Below are 26,678 nucleotides of genomic sequence, written 5' to 3'. Positions count from 1 at the left end.
ACCACCTGCTCAGTGGAAGGCATCGTCCCTCGCTACAGGAAAATGTGCAACAGACAGCAGAAATGCCACATTGAGGTTTCGGAGGACGAGACCTGCCCTGCCCCCTCCAAATATCTGCAGATGGTCTATAGCTGTGAACAGAAAGGTGGGATTCACGCCTCGCCATCTTCCGCTCTGCACTGAATCTAGGACTCTTCAGAAAAACAATGCAAGGAGTCCCACAAGGGGCTCCATGGCCAGATTTTTATTTGACGCATCCGTTCCGAATTCAAATGACTTTTGGCTGTCCTCAGTGTGTCTCGACAGTCTGGGCATCTCCGACGGCAGCGTCGCGGACTCTTCCTTCAAAGCCTCCTCCTCAATGGAAGACGCCACCCCAGATAAAGCCCGCCTCAACGGGGAGTCCTGCTGGAAGCCGTCAAAAAATGGTGCGTAGAAAATTGACCGCTTGGCACTTTGGTCTCCTCCTGAGCGTTCTTTTGTCCGCCCCCCTCCAGTCCTCGGCAGCTGGATCCTGGTGAACCTCAGCTACACGAGAAAGGTGACTGCGATCGTGACCCAGGGCTGCAATAGCACCGATATTCGCTCCTGGAACATCCCACTTGAGATGAGACTGAGCGTTGATAGGAAGAAGTGGACCAAACACCCGGACGGGAAGGTGAGCCAATGGAGTCGACCGCGACCTCATCCTCCAATCTTGTCACAACAAACAAGGAAACATTCGATTTCTAGTTCATCGGCGGTGGGACTCATCTGCTTGAGACGCCCGCGTTCGCTCAGTACGTCCTCATCCTGCCGCTGGAGAATCGTCCAGAATTTGGCCTCCGCTTCGACATCTTGGGATGCCCACATGAGGGTGAGCAACGCAATCCGCGGCCGCTTTGGTTGCCCGAAACAACAACCCCAAACATGCCACAAACTCTCGCCTTTTGTCCCACAGATAAGACCACCTGTGCCAGAAAGTTGAACAGCCTCCGCATCACCGATTGGATGACGTGAGTCACACCTGACACGATGTTTCACGACCATGACGGCCAGTCGTCAATTTCACAACTTGCACCTACCTTCTGCAGCTTCTACTGTCCACCGGGCTGTGCCAAATACTTTGTCGCTGGAACATTGGTCTACTCGGAGGTAGGGGATTGCCTGAGCCCACCCACCGGTCGAGGTCTCGTCTGTGACTGCAACTTTGTGTAAATGCAGGACTCGCACATCTGCGCGGCCGCCATTCACGCCGGCGTCATCCGGAACGACATCGGAGGAGATTGTATTGTGATGAGAGCTCCCAAACAGCAAGTCTACACGGGCACCACCAGGAACAGGATCACCTCCAGAGAGTGAGTGGCCGACCTTCACGGAAAAGTCCCATGAAGAGCCACCGGCTAATTATCGCTTTACTATTTGCAGTTTGATCGACCCGCTGGGTGTGTCTCACACGTTTGCGGACGGGGGTGAGTTCCAAAACCATTTGTTTATCTCACGCTAACTGTCATGACGACTACAACTCACACGGGGTTTCGCCTGCAGAGCCCAGATGCGCGGCACCTGACTGGGAGGAGTTTGCCGGGTTCTGCTACAAAACGTTTGACGAGGAAAAGAACTGGGCTGATGCTCAACAGGTGTGTCGTGGTTTCGGTGCGGAACTGGTGTCCATCCGCAGCGAGATGGAGCAGGCGTCAGTGAAAAATGTCTCCCACCTTGGTGCGCATCCCGACCGTTAATTAACAGTCCCCGTCAACATCTGAGAACCGGATGAGAGCTCTGTTCCCTCCCATCAGAAACCAGCGACATGTGGACCGGACTGAACGACCTGGCGTTTCCAGGCATGTTGGTGTGGTCGGACCGCCACGAAGTGACCTTCACCCACTGGGCCGCGGGAGAACCCGTCCAGCGCGTCGGCCTCGACCAACACTGCGTGGCTGTGTTACGGCAGGTGCGTCCTCAAATGAGCATTGGGAAGAAGAAGAGCTTTGCGCTCCACTGAAATGGATTGTTTTCTTTCAGACTGGAAGATGGAAGCTAATGTCCTGCGCCCAAGTCAACAGCTTCATGTGCAAAATGCCCACAGCGCATTTTCCAATTGCCTCACCGGAGCCACAGGTGGCGCCGTAGAGTCCGCCTGGCTGTGTCAGTTCCCAACGGCCCAAGAGCCCATGGAGAACATTGACAATGCAAGCAAGTCATTATCGAAGACAAAGATTGAATGCCCTTCCTACTCTGCTCCAAAGAAATAGTATCACCATTGTAACAAAACCAAAAAAACACAAAAAGACAAAAAATATCACTAGCTAAGGCCGGCAACATATCCGAAGGCCTGGAGAGAGAACTTATCTTATCATAAGTGTTTTTAGCATTTAGCTTAGCTGTTATCAGCCAACTAGATGTCTTTTCCAGATGCAATGTGAACAAGCGTGCTATGTTCACTTACACTCGACTCTACTTGGTTTGTCCTTTTCTCTTTTTTTGCGCGCTTGACTTAACTTTGACTGCCTTTTCGTAAAGTTACTGACTCAAAGAACAAAACACATTGTCCAGAAATTCCAGTGCTTTCAAAGAGCCCAATCGTAAGAACGGGAGAGACGAGAATAGTCTCGAGGCTGCAATGAAAGTCCAAAGTCGGTTATTGCTATCGTTCATGGTTTTGTTTTTATTCGTGTCGTGTTGTCTTGTCTTCATCGCCCTTTAAAAAGCGAGCCCGGACTTGACAGCTTTTTGTTTTAAAGAAAAGCTTCCATAGAATGTATGATTACAAATAATGAATTTTGAATCACTAGAGAGCTATGTTACTGCCAATGATGTCTGCGACTGTAGAAATGTCTCTGGAAGGGTAATCCAGTATTTTTCCATCATTTTCTGTGGTCTGTTACCGCATCTACAATTCACTGTCAATTTATATTCAGTTATCGCATTTTTGATTACTGATTGCAGTTTTCGACTCGATCGCTGCTGTCAGAAAAATGTTGGTTTTCACTGTCGTTATTTCTACGCCACGTTACCGCATCTACAATTCACTGTATATCATGTCGATTTATATCCAGTTATTGAATTTTTGATTACTGATTGCAGTATTTTAATCAATCACTGCTGTCACAAAAATGTTGGTTTCCACTGTTGTTGTAAAAATTTCAAAATAAAAGCGAGTGATTACGATTCAGTTTTTTTTTTTCCCATCATTTTTTTGACTGATTCAAAAACAGTGGCAACTAAACTGTTCGGTTCATCCTTACCACAAATATTTGCTAAATTTAAAAACAAAAGGCACTTTTTATTTTTAAATGAACTCTCTATGCATTTGGTTGAATATATACACTACCGTTCAAAAGTTTGGGGTCACAAAATTGTTTGGGTGACCCCAAACTTTTGAACGGTAGTGTATATATTTATTTAGATAATTATTTATAGATTATATATATAATCTTCTGTGTAAAAAATCTTATAATATATATGTATACTTATATTCATAGATTATATATAATCTTATACAAATATAAGATATAATTTATAATATTTAATTCATAATATTTTATTATAATAATATTTACACTACCGTTCAAAAGTTTGGGGTCACCCAAACAATTTTGTGACCCCAAACTTTTGAACGGTAGTGTATATATATCTTTTTTAACACTCATGCACCCCTGCCTGGGACTGTTTGATAAATCTGAACAAACAGGCATCAGAGACATCAGAGGCTGTTTGACAAAATAAATATTCAACAAACACCTCAGTTGGAAACCCATACAAGACCATGTGGGCTATTACAGGTGTTTCCCTGGTGGAACCCAAGAGCCTAACCAGATGAAACCCATGCTCATATGTCCATGTTAAAACCCACATGGAGCCCAGTTGGAAATGTTGGCTCAGCTTTTGTTTACATTACATTGCTAAGGTTTTATAGTTGTTCCATTTGTACAATTTGCAGCGGCAAGTATAAGACCAGAGGTATTTCTAAACTCATTCATATATTGATTCATTTTTATTTTAGTTAAATAATTAACCTAACATAAATGCCTTACTTTTCCAGAGGTATTCCTGAACTCATAAATGTATTTATTCCCATTTCAGTCAATTAAAGTAGTTGGCCCTACTTTTGGCTTACTCTGTCGCAAGCCGAGAAACAATCGCCGAGGCATTGCCAAATACATTGGTACTGTCACTTTAAATTCAAGTTTGTCTTGAGCGTTAAACCCCGCCTCCTCCTTCCCCACTTCCTCCATTTCGCCTCGCCAGTGATTCTAGTCGCACTAAGATTGCATCGATCGATTTTCTCTTTTGAAATCTGTTCACAGCCGCATCGACAGTTGGCTGGTTTGGACTAACAGCAGCTATCGCTATCTCCACTCCGCTGCTGGTTTCTTTCTTGTGTTGGTGAAAATTCAATAAGCCCCGGAAAGGGCTCTCCGAATGACACATTTGCTAGTGATACACGATTTGAATGTAATAGAGAAACTGGTGTCGACTAAGACTATCTAGCGTCCATTTTGTGGCGCCGGTCCGAGGCATTGTAGCTGACGCTAAAGTCTTACCCGGACAAGCGAGAGCGTTTTGAGTGCTTTTGGAAATTCAATGTGACGCTCGAGCCGTGCGCTAAAAGTGCGAGTGTTGCGTTTTCATTCCAACGACGCTTTGAATTTTTAAACGGTCTGAAGGGTACAAGAACGCACCGTGGATTTCCTCCGCCAGAAAATGGACACGGACAAGTTTAACTACGTTTACAGCTGCGACCTGGACATCAATGTTCAACTTAAGATGTAAGTCGTCGTCTTAAGGCACACAAGGCACAGCTATTTGGTGGAGGATAATTGCTATATCGAAACATTTATCTGGCTTGTGACATCTATATGATTCTTTCCTTATTCTTAAATATCTAAATCTAAAGAGATTTCGATACCAATCTCGTTTTACGACGGAGTTCCGTTCGTATAGCGGCGGGCGGCGAATCTGTGCGCAAGTCGCTAACGTAGTAAAGACAGACTTTTGGCAAATACGGGTTAAGAAATAAATAAAAGCTGTATGATAGAAAGAACACTTCTAGACCTTAATTTTAAAACCAGTGACTACGGTGTTAGCTGAGGGTGGCAACGCGGGTCTTCTGGTTTCACATGACAACGAATTAACGGGAGGCGTTCGTGAAGTCACAACTGCCCCCAGAATTTGCATGAAAGTCCCTAAATCACTAACCTAAATGGGTATACCGTTATTGAGAAAACCGCAGAATGAGAAGGCTTGCTGTGAGCATGTCAAGCATCAGTTTCCACCGCTCCAGAATTTCCACACGTCAGAATGATTTCTGCAGACCCTTTTTTTTTGTGTGTTTGCGACTAGAGACCGCAACTGACCCTTTTGTGCGTGTTTGTGTGTTTACATGTGCCAACAGAGGCAGTTTGGAAGGCAAGCGAGAGCAGAAAAGCTACAAAGCCCTGCTGGAGGACCCGATGCTGCGCTTTTCCGGCCTCTACCAGGATCACTGCTCAGACCTCTACGTCACTTGCCAAGTGTTTGCCGAAGGGAAGCCTCTGGCTCTGCCCGTCCGCACTTCCTACAAGGCCTTCAGCACGCGCTGGAAGTGAGTCCCGCGCCCGACGTGCACGTTGGCCTCCATCCGCTTGCCTTAAAGTGAACGTTAAAGTCCCAGTCATTGTCACACACACACATCTGGGTGTGGTGAAATGTGTCCTCTGCCCATCCCCGTGTGATTTTGATCCATCCATCTCCTGGGGGAGAGGGGAGCAGTGGCAGCAGCGGTGCTCCGCTCGGGAATCGTTTGGTGATCTAACCCCCCCAATTCCAACCCTTAATGCTGAGTGCCGAGCAGGGAGGCAATGGATCCCATTTTTTATAGTCTTTGGTATGACCCGGCTGGGGTTTGAACCCACAACCTTCCAGTCTCAGGGCGGACACTCTACCACTCGGGCACTGAGCTGGTTGCCCTAAAAAAAAAAACAACAACCTCATTCTCTCTCGCAGTTGGAACGAATGGCTGCGGCTACCCGTCAAGTATCCAGACCTGCCCCAAAGCGCCCAGGTGGCCCTCACTGTGTGGGACATCTATGGACCCGGACGAGCTGTCCCTGTCGGGGGTACTACGGTCACACTGTTTGGCAAATACGGGTGAGTTGTTAATGCGCTGGGATGTTGCGCCCCACCTTGGCTCTATATCTTGCATTAAAGACGTGAAAGAAAATGGATGGATGCAGGCCAAAAATGACCTCCCGTCTCCCTGCAGAATGTTCCGACAAGGAATGCACGACCTGAAGGTTTGGCCCGGCGTGGAGGGCGACGGCGCGGAGGCTACCACCACGCCGGGACGCACCGGCAACAATGTGACCGAGGACCAGATGGGCAGACTTGCCAAGGTATTTGTTTTTTGTGCTTGCTAACAAATGATGCCACGCTCGGAATGATTTGGCCTAAATTGCGAAAATGCGTCGCTGTTGCGAGGCTTTGCGACAGCGCTCAGCTTCCTCTCTTCCCCACGCAGCTGACAAAGGCCCATCGGCAGGGCCACATGGTCAAGGTGGACTGGCTGGACCGCTTGACCTTCAGGGAGATTGAGATGATCAACGAGGTGACTTCGCCACCGCGTTTTGTGGGCAGCGTCCCTCGGCAACGTAACGTGTGGCTTTTTTTTGCCAGAGCGAGAAGCGCAGCTCCAATTTCATGTACCTCATGGTGGAGTTTCCCCGAGTGAAAACCAACGACAAAGAATACAGCATTGTCTACTATGAAAAGGTGAGCTCGCTTCCTTTGACCCACAGCGTACACCGGTGCAGATTCTCTTAGCGTGACGACTCCGGTCGGAGCGGACAATTGAGAGTCTCAGTGCGTATGTAAAGTGGATGTTCCATAATATGTCCCGAGGACGAGGACAATTGGTTGGATTGAAAGATTGTTTGTTTCAGGATGGCGACGACGCAGCGCCCACGCTCCCCAGCTGTGAAATCGTCAAAGTTCCTGACCCGCAGATGGGGATGGTGAGACATACAAAACGCGCATTTGGAGAAGGAGGGGAGACGTCAGCAGTGATTGTGCCCATCTCAGGAGAACCTAGTGGAGAGCAAGCATCACAAACTGGCCCGCAGCCTCCGCAGCGGCCCCTCCGACCATGACCTGAAGCCCAACGCCGCCACGCGGGACCAGCTCAATGTAAGTTGCCAAACCGCCTTCTAACCAGATATTTACATTGAAGATCAAAATGACCTTCAAGACAAATTGATGACTCCTCCCTACATTCGCTTTTGGCCAAGCTTTGATGTGATTGTCATATCAAATGGATCTTAGATCAATCTGCATGGATAAAGTCATTTCTTCACAAAAATCATTGGAGTTTTTTTTTTTTTTCACGACAATAACTGTCTTTTTTTTTTTATGTTAAACGAGTCTCAACTTGTTGAAGTTGTCGGCGGGACTTCTTCATGTGTGACTTGGCTGTTTTTGAAAACTTTAAACGTGTGTTGCACTTAATCTTACATGATGGTTGAATTGCCATGAGGATGATGAGGCGCTCTTTGAAAAATTGTGTGACTCAAGTTGAAGCATCTGCTAAAACAAAAGATTTGTTTTTTCATTTTCAGAGTTTGGTCTCCCTGTCGTGTTAGGCAAGGAATCACTGAATGAAATGTTCAAATTGTGCATGAAGCTTTTTTTTTTAATTATTATTTTGATGTTTTTTATTTCTATTTGATTTTCTTTGAATTAATTATTATTATTATTATTTATTTTTTAATAATCAAGCGCAATGTTATTCCACTGCTTTATTTCAATGACAGTAATGTTGTTGCTCACCAGCAATTTTTAGATGGAAAAATAAGCCAGAAGAAAAACACACGACTGACGTATTTCCCCGTCTTTGCTATGAAGGAAGCGGACTAATTACATGCGTCAACAGATCATCGTGAGCTACCCTCCGACCAAGCAGCTGAGCTCTGAAGAGCAGGACCTGGTGTGGAAGTTCCGATACTACCTCACCACTCAGGAAAAGGTCGGTTCCACCCCCCACCCTTGCATCCCGGTGCGCTTTCTTTACCGTCAGAGTTCTTAATCGGCTTGTGCCGCAGGCGCTGACAAAGTTCCTCAAGTGCGTCAACTGGGATCTGCCCCAGGAGGCTAAGCAGGCCTTGGAGCTGCTGGGCAAATGGAGGCCTATGGATGTGGAGGACTCCCTGGAGCTGCTGTCCTCGCAGTTCACCAACCCGACCGTGCGACGCTACGCTGTGGCGCGGCTGCAGCAGGCCGACGACGAGGTACCTGCCGGACAAAGAACGATCAATCGTTACAAAATGCTGTCGTTGAGATGGCAGAAGCAACTTTCTTTGGTGTTTTTAATCGCGACTTGGCAAATGCTTTCATTTTTGCCTCGCACACCCTGCAGGACCTGCTCATGTATCTTCTCCAGCTGGTGCAGGCTCTCAAGTATGAGAACTTTAGTGATATCCAAGGAGGCCTGGAGCCAGGCAGCAAGAGAGATGCCCAGGGACTCTCAGATGACTCCGCACTGGACAGGTCAGCGCTGCTGCGTTTTGGCCGCCATTCAGCTCTTGGCCTAAATTTAACTCGGAAATGCTGCCTGACCCGTCATTATTTGTCTTTTGCACACGGGCCGCTTGCGTATTCAAATTTCTCGGGCGGAATCTCACGGGTTTGCCCTCGGCCCACCTTTTCACACTTTGTTTATTGTTGGCGCAGCTCCCAGATCCCGACGGCCACATGTGGAGCCGTCACCACTGCGCAGAAGGGCAAAGAAGGAGCAGACGGCGAGAATCTCGAGGTAGGGATCAAAAGCACAGTTTGTGTCAACGATGACATGCAAAAGAGACGGGAAAAAAAGCAACTGGGGTATTTAGAAAACAAAAAACAGTATCACAAAACGTTTTTGAGGTGCAACTAATAATTGATAACCAATCGATTATCAGATGGATAATTATTTTCAAGAGTAGATTAAAGGTTCCAAGCTCCTGTTTAATTGAGAGGCATCCAAATTCTTGGAATTTCACCCTCTCTTCAGTAAATACTCCAATTTGTGCAGTCCTCCATGGAAGCAGACTGTTTGTCTTTGTGTTGAATCAAAATACCGTTTTTTTCCATGTATAATGCGCAAAATTTAACTAATTTATTGTCCTAAAATCTGGGGTGCGCATTATACATGGGTACAATTTTTTTTTTTTTTTTTTTTTAATTGTGAATAATAAATAAATAATTATTATATATATTATTATAATAAATAATTGTGATAAATAACTGGAACATCACTCAAATATTGGTGATCCCGTTGAGAGTCTCACATATTTCTTCGCTATCGAGTTTGCTACTGCATGCGCAGTGATACTGACCGGCAGAATAACATCTGGTTGTTCCCAAAGATGATCTTTTTTCTGAAATAATTTTACGTTGACGGACTTAAGTAGGAGTCACAATTTGGGTGCGTATTATACATGGGTACAGGCTTTTTTCCAGCATCGACATGCCATTCTTAGGGTGCGTATTATACATGGGGGCGCATTATACATGGAAAAAAACGGTAAGTAAATAAATGCAAACATCCGTTTTTACTTTGGAAAACAATGATCAACATGTTTGTGACACGTTACAGACCAAGGCAGTAACGGAAAACAACATGTTATAGACCAAAGCAGTAACTTCATCGTAACTGTGTATCTTTTCCGTTGTCAATTTGAAATGATGCCCTTCTTCTGGAAAAAAGCAATGAAAAGGAAAAAATAAAAATTTGATCGATTCGTAAATTGACAAAATAAGCAACCGATGATTATTAAATGAATCGACAGTTACTTTACTGTATTTTCCGGACTATAAGTCGCAGTTTTTTTTTCACAGTTTGGCCGGGGGTGCGACGTATACTCACGAGGGACCCATATGTGAAATTATTAACACGTTATTATATCACTTCACATGTCATTTTCACACTTAACCGCATGTCTATTGTCTATTCATGTCTAATCTTGGTGTTGGATTTGGAATTTCCCCGAAAAATGGTGCGACTTATAGATGTCTTTTTCTTCTTTATTATGCATTTTGTGGCTGGTGCGACTTATACTCCGGAAAATATGGTATCTTGATTTGATTTGATATAAATCTTTAAAATTGATACAAAACAGAAATCCTTTTTGGAGGGGAGGGTGACCCCTTCATTACACACAATGTTAGGCACATTTTCACTTCTGCTCAGTGTTCATGATGTGTAGACATTGCCCACAGTAAGAAGACCAAATTTGTCTCTCATCTGCAGCAAGACCTGTGCACATTTCTCATCTCGCGTGCTTGCAAGAACTCGACCTTGGCCAACTACTTGTACTGGTAGGTGTGTGTTTGTGTGGGTGTGCGCATCTCTTGTCAAGGTTTTAACCCGCCCGTTATCCTCCCTCCCTCCTCAGGTACGTTATTGTGGAATGTGAGGACCAGGACACGCAGCAGAGAGACCCCAAGACTCACGAGATGTACCTAAACGTCATGAGGCGGTTCAGCCAAGCTTTGCTCAAGGTTCGCCAACCAAAGTAGCCCTCGACCATCGTGGCCCGTTCCTTCGCTAACCCCGTTCCTCATCTTCAGGGCGATAAGAGCGTGAGGGTGATGCGCTCGCTCCTAGCCACCCAGCAGACCTTTGTGGACCGGCTGGTGCAGTTGATGAAGGCTGTGCAGAGGGAGAGCGGCAATCGCAAAAAGAAGGTGCAGCAAAATCAGGGCCATACGTACCTTGAAAATGATCCCTCGGAAGGAACGCGTTGTATTTCTTTGCGTGACCACACTGGGATTTCAAATCATCTTTCCCCATTGATATCAACCAAATATCCTTTTTTTTTTTTTTTTTCTTTCATTTTTGTCAAATTAAAGAGGAACACAAATAAATGCCCCGTGCGTATTTTTAATCTGAACACTCCCGTGTTGCTTTTCTGCATCGTTTGCGTTCATATCCTCGTGTTAATCGGCAGCAACATTGCCAGATAGATGCTAACTGTTAGCCTATGTTGTTTCCCCGTTGAGTGTTAGCGTTGACCCAGGGCAACAATTTTTTGGGGTCTTTTTTTTTTTTTTACAACATCTTTTTTAAGGAATATTTATTGATGTTATCTGCCAAGCTGCACCTTATTGTGACGCGAGTTATGGAAATCTGGTCATGTCTTCCTTTTTTGCTAGGTGACCCTAATAACGAGGTCATAATAGTCGTTTGTGCGCGGGTTTTTTTTTTTTTTTCCCCCTCCAGACTGAGCGGTTGCAGACGCTTCTGGCCGACAACGAGAAGGTGTACCTCTCGGAAATCGAGCCGATCCCACTCCCGCTGGAGCCTCAGATCCGGATCAGAGGCATCGTCCCCGAGACGGCGACGCTCTTTAAGGTCTGGCAAAGCTCTTGCTCTCGAACCTTTTTTTTAAAATAATTTTTTTTTTTATGGGCTATTTCGACGCTGGCAGCTTACTCGTGTTCGGCTCTCTCCAATCAGAGCGCGCTAATGCCCGCCAAGCTGATCTTCAAAACGGAGGCCGGCACCACCTATTCGGTCATCTTCAAACACGGCGACGACCTGAGACAGGATCAGCTTATCCTTCAAATCATCTCGCTCATGGATAAAGTACATGCTCGCACGCCGCTTTCATTGTTACCCGTTGATGACATTTCAGTCTGATGACTTTTGGCAAAAAAATAATTTTGGAAGTTTTTCAACTTGATTTACGTAGGTGTGTTCTGTATACGTTTTTACAAATACGTTCAATACAACTGTTGTTTTCTCTTTTTTTTGATACAACTCATTTTTACAAGTCGAAATAATGTCAACATACCTTTGGCAAAAAGACAAAAAAAAAAAACCAACATTTTTGAAGTTTTTAACTTGACAATACAACAGTTGTTTTCTGTTTTTTCATACAAATCATTTTTGCATGTCTAAATAACATCAACAAACCAATGTATTATTTGTGTTGTGTCAGTAATGACACTATATATTTTTTTCAGTTATTAAGGAAGGAGAACCTGGACCTGAAGTTGACGCCCTACAAAGTGTTAGCCACCAGCACCAAGCATGGTAGCGACGACAGCGGCGGAAAGGAGCGTGGCTCAGTAATTCAAGATTGTAATTATTGTTGTTTTTCAGGTTTCATGCAGTTTGTCCAGTCGGTTCCAGTGGCCGAAGTGCTGGCAACGGAAGGCAACATTCAGGTCAGGGCCACTCGCGTTTGATCAGTATCGCATCCGACACCGTATCGTTGGAGATGCTAGCACGTTGCTAGTCCGCGCTAGCATCAACGCGTCGCGACCTCAAAATCATGTCCAATCGCTAGTTACCCATAACATCGTCACGTCAACCCCTCTCCGACACCAAAAGCCTTTCATACTTCATAAAAGCTAGCGTTTGTGTCTTCCAGGCTCTTCTCCAAAGGTCTTAGTGTACTAAGCGCATCAGAGATAGCTGACAGAGATGCGTTATTATTATTTGTCATCAAATGGAATCGTTTCAAAGTGGTGTCGATTCGCTGGTGACGAGATGCCGATGCCACTTTTAGAGCTTCTTCAGGAAGCATGCGCCGAGTGAAAAGGGGCCGTACGGCATCAGCCCGGAGGTGATGGACACCTACGTGAAGAGCTGCGGTGAGTCTGTTTTCTTCGGGACCACTCATCTGGGGACGGCGGATCTCAACGGCGGTTCTGCTGCGTTTCAGCCGGTTACTGCGTCATCACTTACATCCTGGGCGTCGGAGACCGACACCTGGACAATCTGCTCCTGACCAAGACCGGTACGGTCCCGAGAGTCCTCCCCACCCCAAAGTGCGTTTCACAAATAGCTTCTCCACCTTTGCCCTCCTCCAGGGAAACTCTTCCATATCGATTTTGGCTACATCCTGGGCCGCGATCCCAAGCCGCTTCCGCCGCCTATGAAGCTGAGCAAGGAGATGGTGGAGGGCATGGGGGGCATGCAAAGCGAGCAGTACCAGGAGTTCCGGAAGCAGTGCTACACCGCCTTCCTGCACCTGCGCAGGTACTCCAACCTGATTCTCAATCTCTTCTCCCTCATGGTGGACGCCAATATTCCCGACATTGCCTTGGAGCCCGACAAGACAGTCAAGAAAGTGCAGGACAAGTTCCGGCTGGACCTATCGGACGAGGAGGCTGTGCATTACATGCAGAGTCTGATCGACGAAAGCGTGGGTGCCCTCTTCGCCGCCGTGGTCGAACAGATTCACAAGTTTGCTCAAGTAAGTGACGCACTCTCGGATGGCTAGGGTTGAACTCGAGACGGCACATAAGCATCATGTACACGCACTTTTGTGCTTCAATGGCGCCCGCCTACGACAATCAGGAACACAAGGTCTTCAAAAAAAAAAAAGATTTTATTCATCGGCTGATTAATCGGTTATTGAAATTTCTCACCAAGAATTGGCTGACAAAAAAAAAATCTATCATGGTTGGGCCCCGCCTATGCTGACTCATCATTTCAACACTTAATTTATAAAAACAAAATATAAGCATGAATGTCACCCATATGACCGTCTTTCTTTTCACTTACTCTATTCTTAGTCGTTTCCTAACGACGATTTGTAACATGACAGCGATTTTTTTTCTATTCATTTGCCGCTCATGACCTGCATGTGCTCAGTACTGGCGTAGGTGAGCTGTGGGATGAGGCCCGGTCCGGAGGACATGAAGATGAAAAAGGCCAAGAAAGAAGTGCAAGGACTGTCTGCGCATTCATTCATTCGTTCATTCATCTTCTTCCGAGCCACTTTTCCTCACGAGATCACTGGCGCCCTGGAGTCTATCCCACCTGTCTGCGCCGTAACCCGAGGACACTCTGAACCGGTTGCCAGCCAATCGTAGGGCACACACAAAAACGGACAATTTAGAGCGATCAATCGGCCTCTCGTGTTATTGGAACGTGGAGGGGAAAGTGGAGTACCCAGAGAAAACCCACGCAGGCACGAGTAAAACATGCAAACTCCACACAAGAAGCCCGGCGCCGGAATTGAACCCCCAACTTCTGAACTGTGAGGCGGGCGTGCTAACCAGTGCCCTATAGTGCCGCCCAGGACATACGTTGTCTTTTTGTTTAATCCTGTAAATACAATTTAGTGAGCTAATAAATTAATGACATGTATAAGTCGACGTCTATTGATTCTATAATCATGTTATTGGTTTTTTTTTTTTTATTGAGCAGTGGTCTGGTCGGCACAGCAAATGAGTTGTCAGATGTATATTTTGCCTGGATCAATAAAGGTTAGATCAAAAGTGAAATCTGGAGTGTCCCATGTGCTCGTCAACACAGTGCAGATTTGTTCAACATTAAGGGTCAAATAACTCTTAACTCATGTCAGGCTGCAAAAAGGTCAGGGGAAGGGGTTCTTACTGTTTAGAAAAGGGAGACATTTGACATTATCGGGCAAACCCCAACCACTCTTTTTATTGTTGCATCTCTCTTCAGTCCAATTGTGTGAACGTTCCTTATTACAAATCAGATTTTTCAACCAGTTTAAGCTGACCAAGCCTTGCAACGAAGCTCAGTCCTCTACCTCCTTTTGTACAATTATGGACCTATTTTTTGTGAGATTCTCGGTTTGATGTGAACTAAAAAAAATATATATTAAAGGAAAAGCGCATTAAATATTTGAACATTTTAGGCAGTAGAACAGTGCCACTAGGCTAAAACAAGAAAACAGCACCATCTGCTGGATGTAGACTAAAATGCACGTCATTGGGCATGGGCGCGACAGATATTCACGCCATATATCCCGGTTCCACATATTCATTCTTTCATGTGCTGTGTTCCAAGAAACGTCACATAACATTAACTCCATTTGTTTCATAACTGCTCGTTTCTGTCTTTTTTGCGCCGTCGTCGCCGTGGAAGTACAAGCTCCGCCTCCGCCATTCTCGTGACAGCCAATCGCGACATGCCATGTCGGGACGCTGCAGCCAATCGGAAGATGAGGAAACAATTCTGACAGACCAGCCTTTTTTCTTTTTCTTTTTTTTTTTTAAACCTCCAGAGCAGCTGAGCCAAATGCGGGCCGGGCAGTGACGCAGCTTCCAGACTGGCAATGACACACGCATGTACACGCGTACACGCGTACACGCACTACTGTATTACCGCTCCCCCATTCCCCGCCCCCTATTTCCAATTTGCATAACGACTTCCGCCCCTGTTCGACGCGCCCGCCCTCCCCGTGCGCGTTCGCCGGCGAGCTAGCGGCGATGGCATGCAGATCCCCACGCCGCACCGGACCTCTCGAAGCGGACCCACGGAACAAATAACGCGCCGGGGGCATCAACCATGTGCTTCCTTGGGAACCGGAGGAGGAAATGCTTTTTTTCTGTCTATTTTTTCAAATAGGCAGCTTTGTGGTAAAGAGAGAAGCCGGATCGGGACCGACGTGTTTATATTCCACTGTACGTGGAAGTAGGGCACTACTTGGCAACAACTCGCGGAGGCTGGCGTGGGAATTTTACACGCGATTCCACAGATCGAACGTTTATTTTTTGAAGGGGCCCGGTTTGAACGTTTGGGATTCCTGAACGTAAGCGCCCCCCTCCACCCCCCGCCGCGCACGATCAGATGCGTGATTTAGTTGACAGCTGATATCATGGGGGAGCCTGCAGCCCCTCTCAAAGTACCTGTGGAGGCCATTAGTTTCACCAAACCTCAATGAGCGCTGCATTTTCCTGTGAATATCTCCCAAACTACTCATTTGGCCCATGATCCCCACGCCTTAGCCCATTGCCGGATCTTCTCCCACCCACACGTCCACGATGTGCATCATCCCCGCGGTGCTGATCGTGTTGCTGCGTGGACTCGTCATCTCTGCGGTACTAGGCTCCAATTCGGCGGATACTGGAAATGAAGCTAGCCCAGGTAAGCATACCGCGCGCACAGCTTCCCGCAGCCACGGTACACGTATGGTCATTTTTGAAATCGGGGGATACTGCAAGTCTTCTCATGTAAACAATCCGATGAGAACTTTCTGAATCTGGATTTGGGTTAAACATCTTAAGTATGGACCCGGAGACATGTTGGCACGTCGTCAAGCAGCTATGATCTATGACAGCTGGCAACCGGCCGCCTTAACTCGCTGGCAGGACTCTTACCGACGTTTGTGACACACGTGAAGGAATCTGGGGTCACGGCGTCGCGTTGTAGCCCTTTCGTAGAGCTTGCAGCACGTAGCCTACATTGACAACGTCGGGAAAATCCCCCAGAACGTTTTAAAAGGACGAAAGGACCCCTGGGCGTGACGCACACGTTGGCAGGTCCGGCTTTCTGTCAACTCCACCTGACATTTAAAATGCTAATGTGGAAATGTTTGCTTTTTTTTTTCCTTCCCCTTCTCTCTCTCTCTCTCAAAAATGTTTACACCGCAGGCTGTTGGCGCACAGCACACAATCCGTTTTGGACATCTAACATTGACAGGAGGTGGAGGATACCTGGGAACCAGCGAAACTGGTTCCCGGGATTTTATAGAATGTTCGGTGTTCAGCATATTCCCTTTGGGTTTTCATCATCCTTTTTTTTTTTGTAAACAAAGATTCTCGATTTTGTGGCAAGACCTACATGAATTACATGTGTATTTAATTGAACCACATAACTATTAGGGAGTTCTGCTATAGCTTAATGCTAACACTTAGGCGTGCTACTGCAATTTTAGCGTCAATGTTGCAATAATTAGAAACCATTAAACAACTTGTATTTGAACAGAATGCGACACATTCCGTAGAGGTACGGAGTTGCCATCGTTGAGTAGACACTTTTGTACGGGCAGATACGTTTGAACGTACTCGCAAGTATTTTCCAACATACTTGGAGCTAGATGCTATAAACGTAGCATTTACCCCATAATGCTTAACTTGGGCATGCACGAGTAAGAAAGCTTTTAAGTATCTTGTCTACATGATAGCAATTTGCTAAAAATGTAAGGAAGTCAAATTGCTAATTTGATGGTTTTAAGTATAATTGATTGTTTCAAAAAGGTGTGCGCTAAATTGGCCGAGCCACGCTTCCGTAGAGGCGCTTTGGAAAGACGCCGTGTGATTGGGCGTGTAAACTCACCGCTCTCAAAGTCACCCCCCGTGGCAAATTAGTTTATATAATAATATATATATATATATATGTATATAAATATATATATATATATATATATATATATATATATATATATATATATATATATATAAATAAAGTAGAGAATGAAGCCTTGTGCCACTTCTGGTTTCTATTCCGTCATGGACACTGCTGCATTTCAGCGTCAAGCAGCTCCAAAGCCAGTCATGTGTCAACACGAGGCCGATTGTCCGATGGCCGTCTCACTTATTATTCGCCGTATTAGTGTTTTGCTACTGTAGCGTGTTCCAATATGTTTTCTAACGGCCCGTTGTGAAAGTCAGCCTCGTTCTGCCGCCACCTTGCCCATTGGGCGTGCATTGAGGTGGACAGCTGCTGCATCCCCCCCGTCCGTCTCAGGCCGTGGTCTTTAGGCTTGTTATGCAACCTAATGAGGCCTGAGAGCAGAGCCCTCTGAGAGTATTTATAAAGTTACCGCTGAGGTTTCCTTGCTTGTTTTCCACCAGGCGGCTGACTTAATACTTCTTTCCCAGGTGCTAATTCTCTTGTTCCAAGGTCGCAGGTGGTCGTAGGAAGTCCCAGTGCGCACTAACCGCCGGACCTTCAGCGTACAAGCATTGGACACAGTAGCGTCTGTTGTGAGCCACACATAAAAAGGTGTTTATCCCCTGCTTGGCACCGCGCTGCATTTGGCTGCCTGGGCCCTCGGTGGCTGGCGGAAGTGACCTCCACCGCCGGCTGTATTTCAAGACATCAAAGTTTGGATGTCGTTTCTTGTCGGCACCGGACAAAATGAAGTCTTGACAGCGATGGCGAGCGGGATACATGAAATATGAACATACGAACGGCCCAGTCCGGCTGCGCCAAATGGAGAAGCTGCGGTGCCTTTGTCCTTGCTTCTATGACATGGCGAGCGCACCTGCCCGTTTGGGTCGGTCGGCTCTGACTCGTGTGCGCCATTGCTGAGGCTTGTCACCCGCTTGACACGGGAAGCGTCCAAAGCGGCGCCCTTCGCGGACACCCGAGACGGTCGCCGTGGCCCATCTCTTGTAGAGAGAAACTTCCGGCCCCGCGCCAGCCGGTTTCAGTCACCTCGCGTCTGTCGGGGACTCTCTCGCTGGGAGGTGTGGATTTCTCGGGCATGCGCTTCGCTGCTGTTAACGTGCTGACTCGTGTTCGCTAGCAATGAGCAGGTTAACAAGCGCAGACCCCAGAAGTGAAAGCCGACCTGCTCCTGGAAGCCCGTCTTTGGGGATTGAACTCAAACTACATGCGCTAACCTCGGTGGTTAGCATGGGAATGCTAACTGCGGGCACATCGTGGCATCCTAGCAATGCGATCCAACTGGATCTGAGTGACGCCTCTCTCGCGTGACGTGTGACTTGCTTTGTATGTCAGCGCTTCCTGGTCGCCAAGCATTGTTTCAAAGATCTTCTTCTCTTTTCCAGTGCCGGGAGTGCCCGCGTCTGGTTGTCCTTTTTGTCCACGACAGCCCGGATCGCTGAAGTCGTGGACACGGCAAATCTCGTGTTCACAGGCTGTTTTTCAAAGCTCCCCGCAGAATCCGGCCTGCAAAGAGCATCTCCTTTTCTGGAAGTTTTTGGCTGGGACCTGACGCTCGAGTACAACTTCCAGCCTTTTGACTAAGATAGGATTAGTGATGATTTAACGAGGCTTTCAGGCACCCTGGTTGTTTTCGATGGACCAATCGGAAAGGGGGACAGAGGGCAGTTATTGCTTGAGGACACACGGCCACTGTAGCATTGCCAGAACCGAAAGTTAAAGTTAAAGTTCCGAGGAGAAAAAAAATACACTGCGACGCTTAAAACAAAACAAGAAAAACAGCATCTAGCAGGAAGGCCGACAGCGCAACTCTTTGCTGTTTTTTGAAGCACGTTTGTGACAGCCGGCCAAGTAAATGAGTGCTTACTGCATGTGCACGTGCGGGGAGACCTCTGCCATTGTTGCTGACAAACGGGAGCCCGCTTTGCTAAAAATAACTCTGTGCTTTCCAATTTTGCAGTCTTTTGGGACCGGCTGTTTTGATTTTGCCACCTCCTCTCCCGGTCACCGCCAGTGACTTCCTGTCACGTAGTTGCTCACGACCATCCCTCAGCACACAATCAAACAAGACGACAACTGAGAAGGCTCATGCTCACGTTGTTGCCATTTTCACAGACTAAAACCTGTCACTGTAAATGACGCTTTTTAAAAATATCTCAGGATTGTCTTTCTTCTTAAGCTTCAGAAGGTATCTTCGGAAGAGTTTGGTGAACATGCAGAACAGAATTAGGCCAACAATAAAAAAAACTGGTGACAATTGACAAAACAGAAGATGAAAAAAAAAAATCCCTAAGGCATCCATTTTTCTTTTACAATTGAAAACAATTCCTGTTTTGTTTTTTTCAAAAATAGTACAGACTTCCTGTACACTCGCCTTGGCCCCGCAGCCCATCCCACCATCACGTTGACATTTTGACCAACCATTCCTGCGTGCCCCGTATAAGGCTGTTAGCGATTGTGCTGACTCTGCAGCCGTGCTTACCCTTAACCTTTTCATACCATCGTGAATCCGTGAGCCGTCACTTGGAAATGGCTCGTTGCGGACAAAGAAACTCACTATCAGGGTGCTATCGTCATTAAATTCACAGCCGATTTTGACGGATGAACAGGCGCAGCTTTACAAATTCAAAAGGACATTTTTCATACTATGTCCACTTTAAACAACTTTGAAGTTGAGTCGAGTTGCCTGTCTGATAGCATTCAAGCTAATTTGACTTCAAGTCCCGACAAACTGGAACTAAACAAGCAACGCTTGAAGCTGAGAGCCTGTCTGGCCAGTAAAGTAAAGAAAGCATGACACATGATTCAAGTCCAATATGCAACATCACATGAAATCTTTGTGTGACAGCCCCCGTAGCATTTTGTCGTTAATGGAAGCCGCCACCGTTTTCGCCCCGCCGCCGACTTTCTCGCGATGCCACCCTGGTCCAAACTCAGTGTCCAGTCCAACATCTCCTCTTGCTTGACTCAAAATTGAGGGGGTGTCACACGAGTTTTTTATATTATTTGCAAACACAAAACGGCATCAAAAAAAGTTGAGCAATTTTCAAATTTCTTTTCAAAGTGGGCTTTCAAAAAAAAAAAAATAAATCATTGCAATATCTCATTGGAAGACAATTTTCAATTTTGGTAATTTAACAAGAAACATTGAGTTGACACACGAGTTGCCTTTGCGGGCCACATAAAATGACACAGCGGGCCAGATCCGGCCCCCGGGCCTTTAGTTTGACACCTGTGACGTAGATGGACCGTCATGCCCCAATTCGTCTTCCACAACTTGTGAAAAGTGACAGGGCGACCACTTCCCTTCCACGCAAGGCATAGCCAGAATGAATCTGCTTCCCGCACCGGCGCTCTTGAACTGACTTTGACACCGGCCCGCGTTTTGCGCTTGCGTTTAGCTCTCGTACACTTGAAGGCTCATCCGCAAGGTCGGCCGTCGTTTAAACCATCAAGTTTGTAGATAGATAGATAGATCTTTATTTGTCATTGTTACATGTACAACGAAATTTAAAAAGTGCCAACCGATCCGCGCATGAGATAAAAAATAAATAGAATAAATAGAATAAAAAGATAAAAAAAATAAATAAAAAAAATTGCCTTAATTGGCAAGCGTTTGGGTGTATTTTAGACATTTCTGCTCCGGGCGGCTGAGCTGACGCACGTGTGTGTGTGTGTGTCCATCTAGACCCGTGCCTCATGGTCATGCCGCCGTGCGTGAGCGATGCGGATCGCTTCAGCCTGGTGGCCTTGCGACACATCCACAAAGAGCTTGACGACGACAACGACGGCGGCATCGAAGTGAACGAGAGCGTAGAGGTGGGTTTTGCAAACGTATCTTTTTTTTTTTGTGTGTGCATCTGAGTCTCTTGTACAGACGTCGGGTCATTTGGTTGAAAGCAATGAGTTTGTCTGGAGTTGACTTCGAACTAGTCACCTCAAAGTCTCTGCTTGCTTTCTTTGGGCATCCGCTTGTGCTGACACCCGAGAGCTCGCTGACCCAGCGTGACCTCGCTGATTACCGAGTCAGTGACCTTCTGTTTTGCGTCTTTGTTCTGACAAGGCCTCGCTCGTGACAGGACTGACATAGAGATGAAACACCAAACGGGAACAGAACCTGATGCAAAAAAAATAGATTAAAAAAAAAAAACAATTACCCAAACTTCAAGCCCCAAACTCACAGCTAGCTGCTAGGAGCTAGCTGTTGCTAGCCACTCACTATTATCATTGGCGTGCGGGTCAATCACCGCATCATCTTTCCAAGTTTGTGACTCCTCGAAAAGTGCGTAATGTCGTGGCGTATTTTTGTTTTTTCATGCCAAGTGTTTGCAAGAACTTTTCAAAGGAGGTCTTGCGCTTGGCTTTCGGAATTGACGCCACAAATGTGGGACCGACGGCACAGCTTGTTTGAAGTTTCAACTTGCAGGTTCCCCACAGCGCCTTGCTTGAAAGCATCCGTGATTGACCATCGTTTTAAAAATCCCCTCGAAGCGGCAGAACTCCCTTAGGAAGGAAGCGCTCGAGTGACTCGTGTCCCCTGACAGCAGCTCCGAAGGACAAAAGCTTCTGGATGCAGCGACTGTATCGGGGCCATTCTGGGGAAAGACTTTGTAGGCGGAGACAGTAAGATTAGAGTTTCTTCTCAAGATGTCTGCCATTCCCAGCGCCACTGCTTGACACCCTACACCGTCCAACCAAGATTCCACTGGCGCTGACTGCCTTTGGTTCTCATCCCAAAGCCCAAAAGTTGAGAGGCTAATGAAGGCATTTGTCATTGCTGTCATGGAACATCCATCAACTCGACGTCCACTTTTCCATCACCTGCATTTCAAGCATTTTGGATCGTCCATGTGAGGAAGTGTCGCAAAGAGTCCGAGACAGGAACACGCTAGAGCTGGGACCACCAAGATGTTCCAGGTGACCCCATTACTGACTGATTCTAGCTTGATCTCCACATCTGGTGTGGCGTTCAACGACTTGATAGGAATTTAGCATTGCGGTCATTTTATCAAACGAGGTGATCCTCGTCGTGCTTTTTTCCATCATGGCTGCATGCATTTTTGGACCTCCAAAGAAAACTCCCCAAAGAGCCATTTCATCACGCTGAAGCTTTGATCAAACTCTTCTACCCGCCCGCCTGTCTCGTCCACCTGAAGCAACACCAACATCAGCCTATTGATGATTATTTATAGTCTCGGAACCGTGTCGTCGTGAAACGTAGCGATGAGTTGAGCGTCCTGTCGCTCCACTGTCGCCCCGTGTTCTTCTCACGATATCTTTGTTTACCGTTCGGTTCTTCTTTTCTGGCAATGTCACCACAGTGAGGTTGCCTGAAGCCATTTGCATCGTCCAAATATGCTTTTGGAGCACAACTGAGGGATGGGAACTCCCCGAACCTGAGACTGGCTATCAGTCGGAGCTGAAACTGGATGGGAAATTCAAATCACAAATAGCAAACATTGGAGGGAGCCATCAACAGAACTCGGTATTGACGATAATTATACTGAGGTTGAAATGTGAGCATGCTCTACTGTTCAACCTTTCCTCATCAAAATGGTACAATTAAGGGCAAAAGGTACTCTGGCATTTCTTTTGTTGGGGCTAAGACTTCTCCACAGGACCGTGAAGTTCAAAAGAAGGACTCTTGGAAACTCGGGCAGGTGGAAGCGGAACCCTTGCTGCCTTTTCTAGGTCCATAAAAGGAAGAAAAGGAGCGAGAGAGCGAGAGCGAAAGAAAGAGAGAGAGAGAGCGAGCTGAAAGAGTGTCAATCGAAAAAGTGAGCCGTAAATACATCAATTTGTCAAGATGCTCATACACATCTGATCTCTCCTTAGTTCATAAGGGAAGACATGAAGCAGCAGCAGACCAACAAGCACAGCAACTTGCATCGCGAGGACCAGCACATCACCGTGGAGGAGCTGTGGAAGGGCTGGAAGACCTGTGAAGGCAAATACACGTCACACTTTGCATAACGACAGCGAGTGACACCCGGAAAAGAGAGCAAACACAGATCAGACTGCATTTGCCGGACCCGGTCAGATAATTGTACGGCTTTTTGTGTCTGTCTGTCAGTCCACAACTGGACGGTAGAAGACACGGTACGGTGGTTGAAGGAGTCGGTGGAGCTGCCTCAGTACGAAAAGAACTTCCGGGACTTCCGTGTGACCGGCAACACATTGCCGCGGTGAGTTTTTGAGCTTGAGCTGTTTGTTGTGAACAAGTCTATTCGTCTTGCAATGCTGCCCTCTTGTGGCTGCCTGGAGCGAGTGCAGCGCGGGTAACATGGGGGAAGACGCAAGCGCGGGATCGATCACGTTACAGCCTCTCGTCTTAAAATAGGGCAGTCTCAAACCGAAATGCAAAGTCGTGAGCGACCGGTCTCAAGGTGCGGTCTTGGATCCTCAAAGACGTCGCCGCGGACACTCTGGTGATCATCTATCTATCTGCCTTTGCGTTGCAGAATCGCCGCCAATGAGCCGTCGTTCCTGTCCTTACAGCTCAAGGTGTCCGACCAGCGCCACAAACAAAAACTCAACCTCAAGGCGCTGGACGCGGTTCTTTTCGGACCCCCGCTGCGTAAGTCTTGACCTGATCGCCCAGCTGCCCGCACGCTGCTTCAAATGTCACCGCTGCTCCCCCCCCCCCCCCCCTTACACCCCCCACTCTTCTCCCCTCAGGTCCACAACACAACTGGGTGAAAGACTTTGTCCTCATGATCTCCATCGTGATCGGCGTGGGCGGCTGCTGGTTTGCCTACGTGCAGAATAAGTCCAGCAAGGTGCACATCTGGCAGATGATGAAGGATCTGGAGAGCCTGCAAAAGGCAGAGCAAAGCCTCCTCGATCTGCAGAGTCGGTCAGAGAATCGAATCGTTGGCCGGCTGTAAAAGGCGAGCAAATCCTCCAAACGGGCTTCCTTCCTTTCAGTTTGGAAAAGGCTCAGGAAGAGAACCGAACGGTGATTGTGGAGAAGCAGAATCTTGAGCAGAAGATGAGGGACGAGATCACCGGAGCCAAGAAGGAGGCCCACAGACTCAGGGACCTGCGGGAGGGTGCCGAATGCGAGCTTAGCCGCCTCAAATACGCGGAGGAGGAGCTCGTGCAGGTGAAGCACGCTCGCTCGCTCGTTCGCACTCGCGTAAACCCCTAAAGCGCCCCCCCTCCCCGCCCCGCGTAGGTCCGAAAGGCCCTCAAGCGAGCCGAGAAGGAGATGCAGTCCGAGCGGTCGCTGCCGGAAGCTCTGCAGACGTGGCTGCAGCTCACGCACGAAGTGGAGGTTCAGTACTACAACATCAAGAAACAGAGCGCCGAGTTACAACTCTGCGTCGCCAAGGACGAGGTGAGCGTCCGTCGCCGGGCCTCTGCGCCGCCACGCTTTCCTTTCCTTTCCATTCCCTTTTGGCTTCCAGGCAGAGAAAATCAAAAAGAAAAGAAGTTCTGTGTTTGGAACGCTTCACGTGGCGCACAGCTCGTCCCTGGATGAGGTGGACCACAAGATACTGGAGGCCAAGTAAGGTTTGGCGTGGGGTGGGGGGGGCTTTTTAGTGCGGCCGACTCAAGCCGCTTTTGCCCTTCTCCAGGAAATCCTTGTCGGAGGTGACGGCGTGCCTGAGGGAGCGCCTGCACCGCTGGCAGCAGATCGAGAGGCTCTGCGGCTTCCCCGTGGTCAACAACTCGGGGCTGCCCAGTCTGACGGCCAGCCTGTACTCGGACCACAGTTGGGTGGTGATGCCGCGCGTCTCCGTCCCGCCGTACCCCATAGCCGGCGGCGTGGACGACCTGGACGAAGACACGCCTCCCATCGTCCCGCAATTCACCGGTGAGCTATTGACGAGGACACAGTGTCTTTGATCGAATGTGACAGACGAGGTTGAAATTGCAGCAAACGCCGTCAAATCCTTTTGCATCTTTCTTTGTTCCTTTGAAGCTACCTTGATGCGGCCGGCGTTGACGCGCAACAGCGGCGGCGCGTGCCGCTCCCGCCGCAGCCTCGCGAGCTCGCCGCCGCCGCCGCCCTCCGTCTTGTCGGCCGATCCCGACCTGCTTTCCGCGGCCGGCTCGTCGCTCTCCTATGCCCTCGAGGCGGACGACGAATATGTCACGTTCAGCTCGGATAGCCCCGAGACAGACGCTCCGAACCCGTCGATGGGCCGCAAGCCGCCGCACTTTGTCAGCCTGGAAAAGCCGTGGCGCAGGATTTCCCGCGAGGAATTGCTGCTCTTCAACCAGTGTCACGAGTTGCCGGCGTCCGCCGGCAGCAACGGCGGAGACTCCACCCCGCCTCCTCTGCCCCCCACGCCCGCCCCCACCCCGTCGGGCCCGCCGTCCACCTCGCCGTCGCCGGACCTCACCCGCGCGGCGCCCGGGCACAACGGCGTCCTGGAGAAGTCGTACAGCTTCAGCACGTTGCCCGCCGGCACGCCGGCCTCGGTGGGCCGCTACCCGTCGCTCACCTCTCTGGACTCGGAGGGCCGCAGCGTGGGGCGAGAACGCAAGCTCCCGAGCGCCTCCTCCCAGGACTCCAGTGACAACGGAGAGAGAATCAAGCGCTCCTCCTCCAAAATCAAAAGCTTATTCAAGAAGAAGAAATAACACGTCGGGACGTGACTGTAAGCTAACGCTTCAGCAACCGCCGAATGGTCCGGTCGCCTTGACCCCCCCCATCGTTGCCTTGGCGGGGCCGCGAGTGAAAACACCAAGCCAGTCATCGATTTGCAAGACCTTTGACAAAAAGTTTTTTCTCCCCAAAACTACTCCAGCACTTGATTTGTTGTTACCTAGCGTGGTGGGGTGGGGAGGTGAAGAGGTCACGCTAAAAAGCTCTTTGCACTACTCGCTGACGTTTGGGAAGAGACTCGATTTATTTATTTTATGAGGCGGAGAGGGGCGGGGCGGGGCGGTCACCTGATGCCTAACATTGTTTCGGATTTGTTTGGGCGGGAAGTCGCCCGCCATCCGTTGCTCCAGGTCGGTCACCTTCCACGACTTGATTCCCTCCCTTCCCTTGCGTAGCCATTCTTCATTTTCAGGGCTCCCAAGTGTGCGTCTGTATCAGACACCGTCATTTGCTTCCTCAAAAAGAAATGGAAAGGAACAAAAAAACCAAGGTCCCGGCGATGTCCGACCAGGACTCAATCGGGACCCCCTGGTGTGTTGATGTCAAATGTTTCCACCTCACACTGTGGCTTCTGTCTCGTCACTTAGGTCTCACGTGGCGGCGAGCTGGGCGATGCTGTTCACGAATCGATGCAATTGTCGCTATTATTGTGGACGACTAAACAGCACGCACACTTAATTGTGTTTTTCTGAACATTGTGAGTGTGCATATTTGTATACTGTAGAAGAGTTCATAATAAAATGATAAATGAATCAAATAAATTGATCACAAAACAAATAAAAAACGGTGTGGGTAGTTAATGGCATATATATCCGATTTAATCGGTCGGCGAGGCTCTTTGGAAAACTTTGCAATCCATCCCTTTGGCAACAGCAGTCATGAAGATGATGCAACATTGGCATGGAAAAAGGCTCGCAGGTGTTTGAGCTTTGCCTTTGTCCTCTG

At 47.9% G+C, this 26,678-nt stretch overlaps 3 protein-coding genes and 2 long non-coding RNA genes across 7 annotated transcripts; 4 read left to right on the top strand and 1 right to left on the bottom strand.

Moving 5' to 3' along the window:
• Positions 1-425: 425 nt before the first annotated feature.
• On the top strand, positions 426-1,852 carry LOC119129639 (brevican core protein-like; the record flags this gene model as incomplete). The annotated part of the gene is made up of 9 exons (XM_037262992.1): positions 426-432; positions 498-658; positions 733-856; positions 941-995; positions 1,074-1,134; positions 1,204-1,337; positions 1,408-1,451; positions 1,528-1,701; positions 1,779-1,852. Coding segments are annotated over exons 1-9 (834 nt in total), but the record flags the coding sequence as incomplete, so codon positions are not given.
• Positions 1,853-2,253, top strand: LOC119128867. The gene is made up of 2 exons (XR_005099087.1): positions 1,853-1,933; positions 2,005-2,253. It is a non-coding gene; the product is annotated as an uncharacterized LOC119128867 (long non-coding RNA).
• A 2,054-nt stretch (positions 2,254-4,307) lies between these two features.
• Positions 4,308-14,235, top strand: pik3c3 (phosphatidylinositol 3-kinase, catalytic subunit type 3). The gene is made up of 23 exons (XM_037261399.1): positions 4,308-4,751; positions 5,378-5,566; positions 5,968-6,111; positions 6,227-6,356; positions 6,482-6,568; positions 6,637-6,732; positions 6,903-6,974; positions 7,042-7,146; positions 7,889-7,981; positions 8,058-8,243; positions 8,372-8,502; positions 8,686-8,767; positions 10,244-10,311; positions 10,389-10,494; positions 10,564-10,680; positions 11,216-11,347; positions 11,453-11,581; positions 11,962-12,031; positions 12,101-12,165; positions 12,510-12,594; positions 12,666-12,740; positions 12,814-13,199; positions 13,601-14,235. Exons 1-23 carry the CDS (start codon positions 4,687-4,689, stop codon positions 13,613-13,615), a joined length of 2,628 nt encoding a protein of 875 aa, XP_037117294.1. The 5' UTR covers positions 4,308-4,686; the 3' UTR covers positions 13,616-14,235.
• Positions 14,236-14,993: 758 nt separating this feature from the next.
• stim2b (stromal interaction molecule 2b) lies at positions 14,994-26,203 on the top strand. 3 transcript variants are annotated; one of them, XM_037261401.1, is made up of 12 exons: positions 14,994-15,850; positions 20,805-20,935; positions 22,952-23,063; positions 23,190-23,301; positions 23,578-23,693; positions 23,795-23,972; positions 24,044-24,221; positions 24,294-24,455; positions 24,526-24,626; positions 24,697-24,935; positions 25,044-25,708; positions 25,813-26,203. In XM_037261401.1, exons 1-11 carry the CDS (start codon positions 15,748-15,750, stop codon positions 25,706-25,708), a joined length of 2,097 nt encoding a protein of 698 aa, XP_037117296.1. In that variant the 5' UTR covers positions 14,994-15,747; the 3' UTR covers positions 25,813-26,203. The 3 variants fall into 3 exon arrangements, with proteins under 3 accessions (XP_037117296.1, XP_037117295.1, XP_037117297.1); XM_037261402.1 differs by lacking the exon at positions 14,994-15,850 and adding exons at positions 18,844-18,967; positions 19,077-19,200 and having other exon boundaries at positions 25,044-26,203; XM_037261400.1 differs by having other exon boundaries at positions 25,044-26,203.
• On the bottom strand, positions 20,956-21,923 carry LOC119128709. Its single transcript, XR_005099066.1, has 2 exons — positions 21,336-21,923; positions 20,956-21,233 (listed from the first exon to the last, which is right to left on the bottom strand). It is a non-coding gene; the product is annotated as an uncharacterized LOC119128709 (long non-coding RNA).
• Positions 26,204-26,678: the final 475 nt, after the last annotated feature.

This window comes from Syngnathus acus, chromosome 10 (assembly GCF_901709675.1).
Source record: "Syngnathus acus chromosome 10, fSynAcu1.2, whole genome shotgun sequence".
NCBI classification, from domain to species: domain Eukaryota; kingdom Metazoa; phylum Chordata; class Actinopteri; order Syngnathiformes; family Syngnathidae; genus Syngnathus; species Syngnathus acus.
This window is presented reverse-complemented; position numbering and strand designations above follow the sequence as displayed.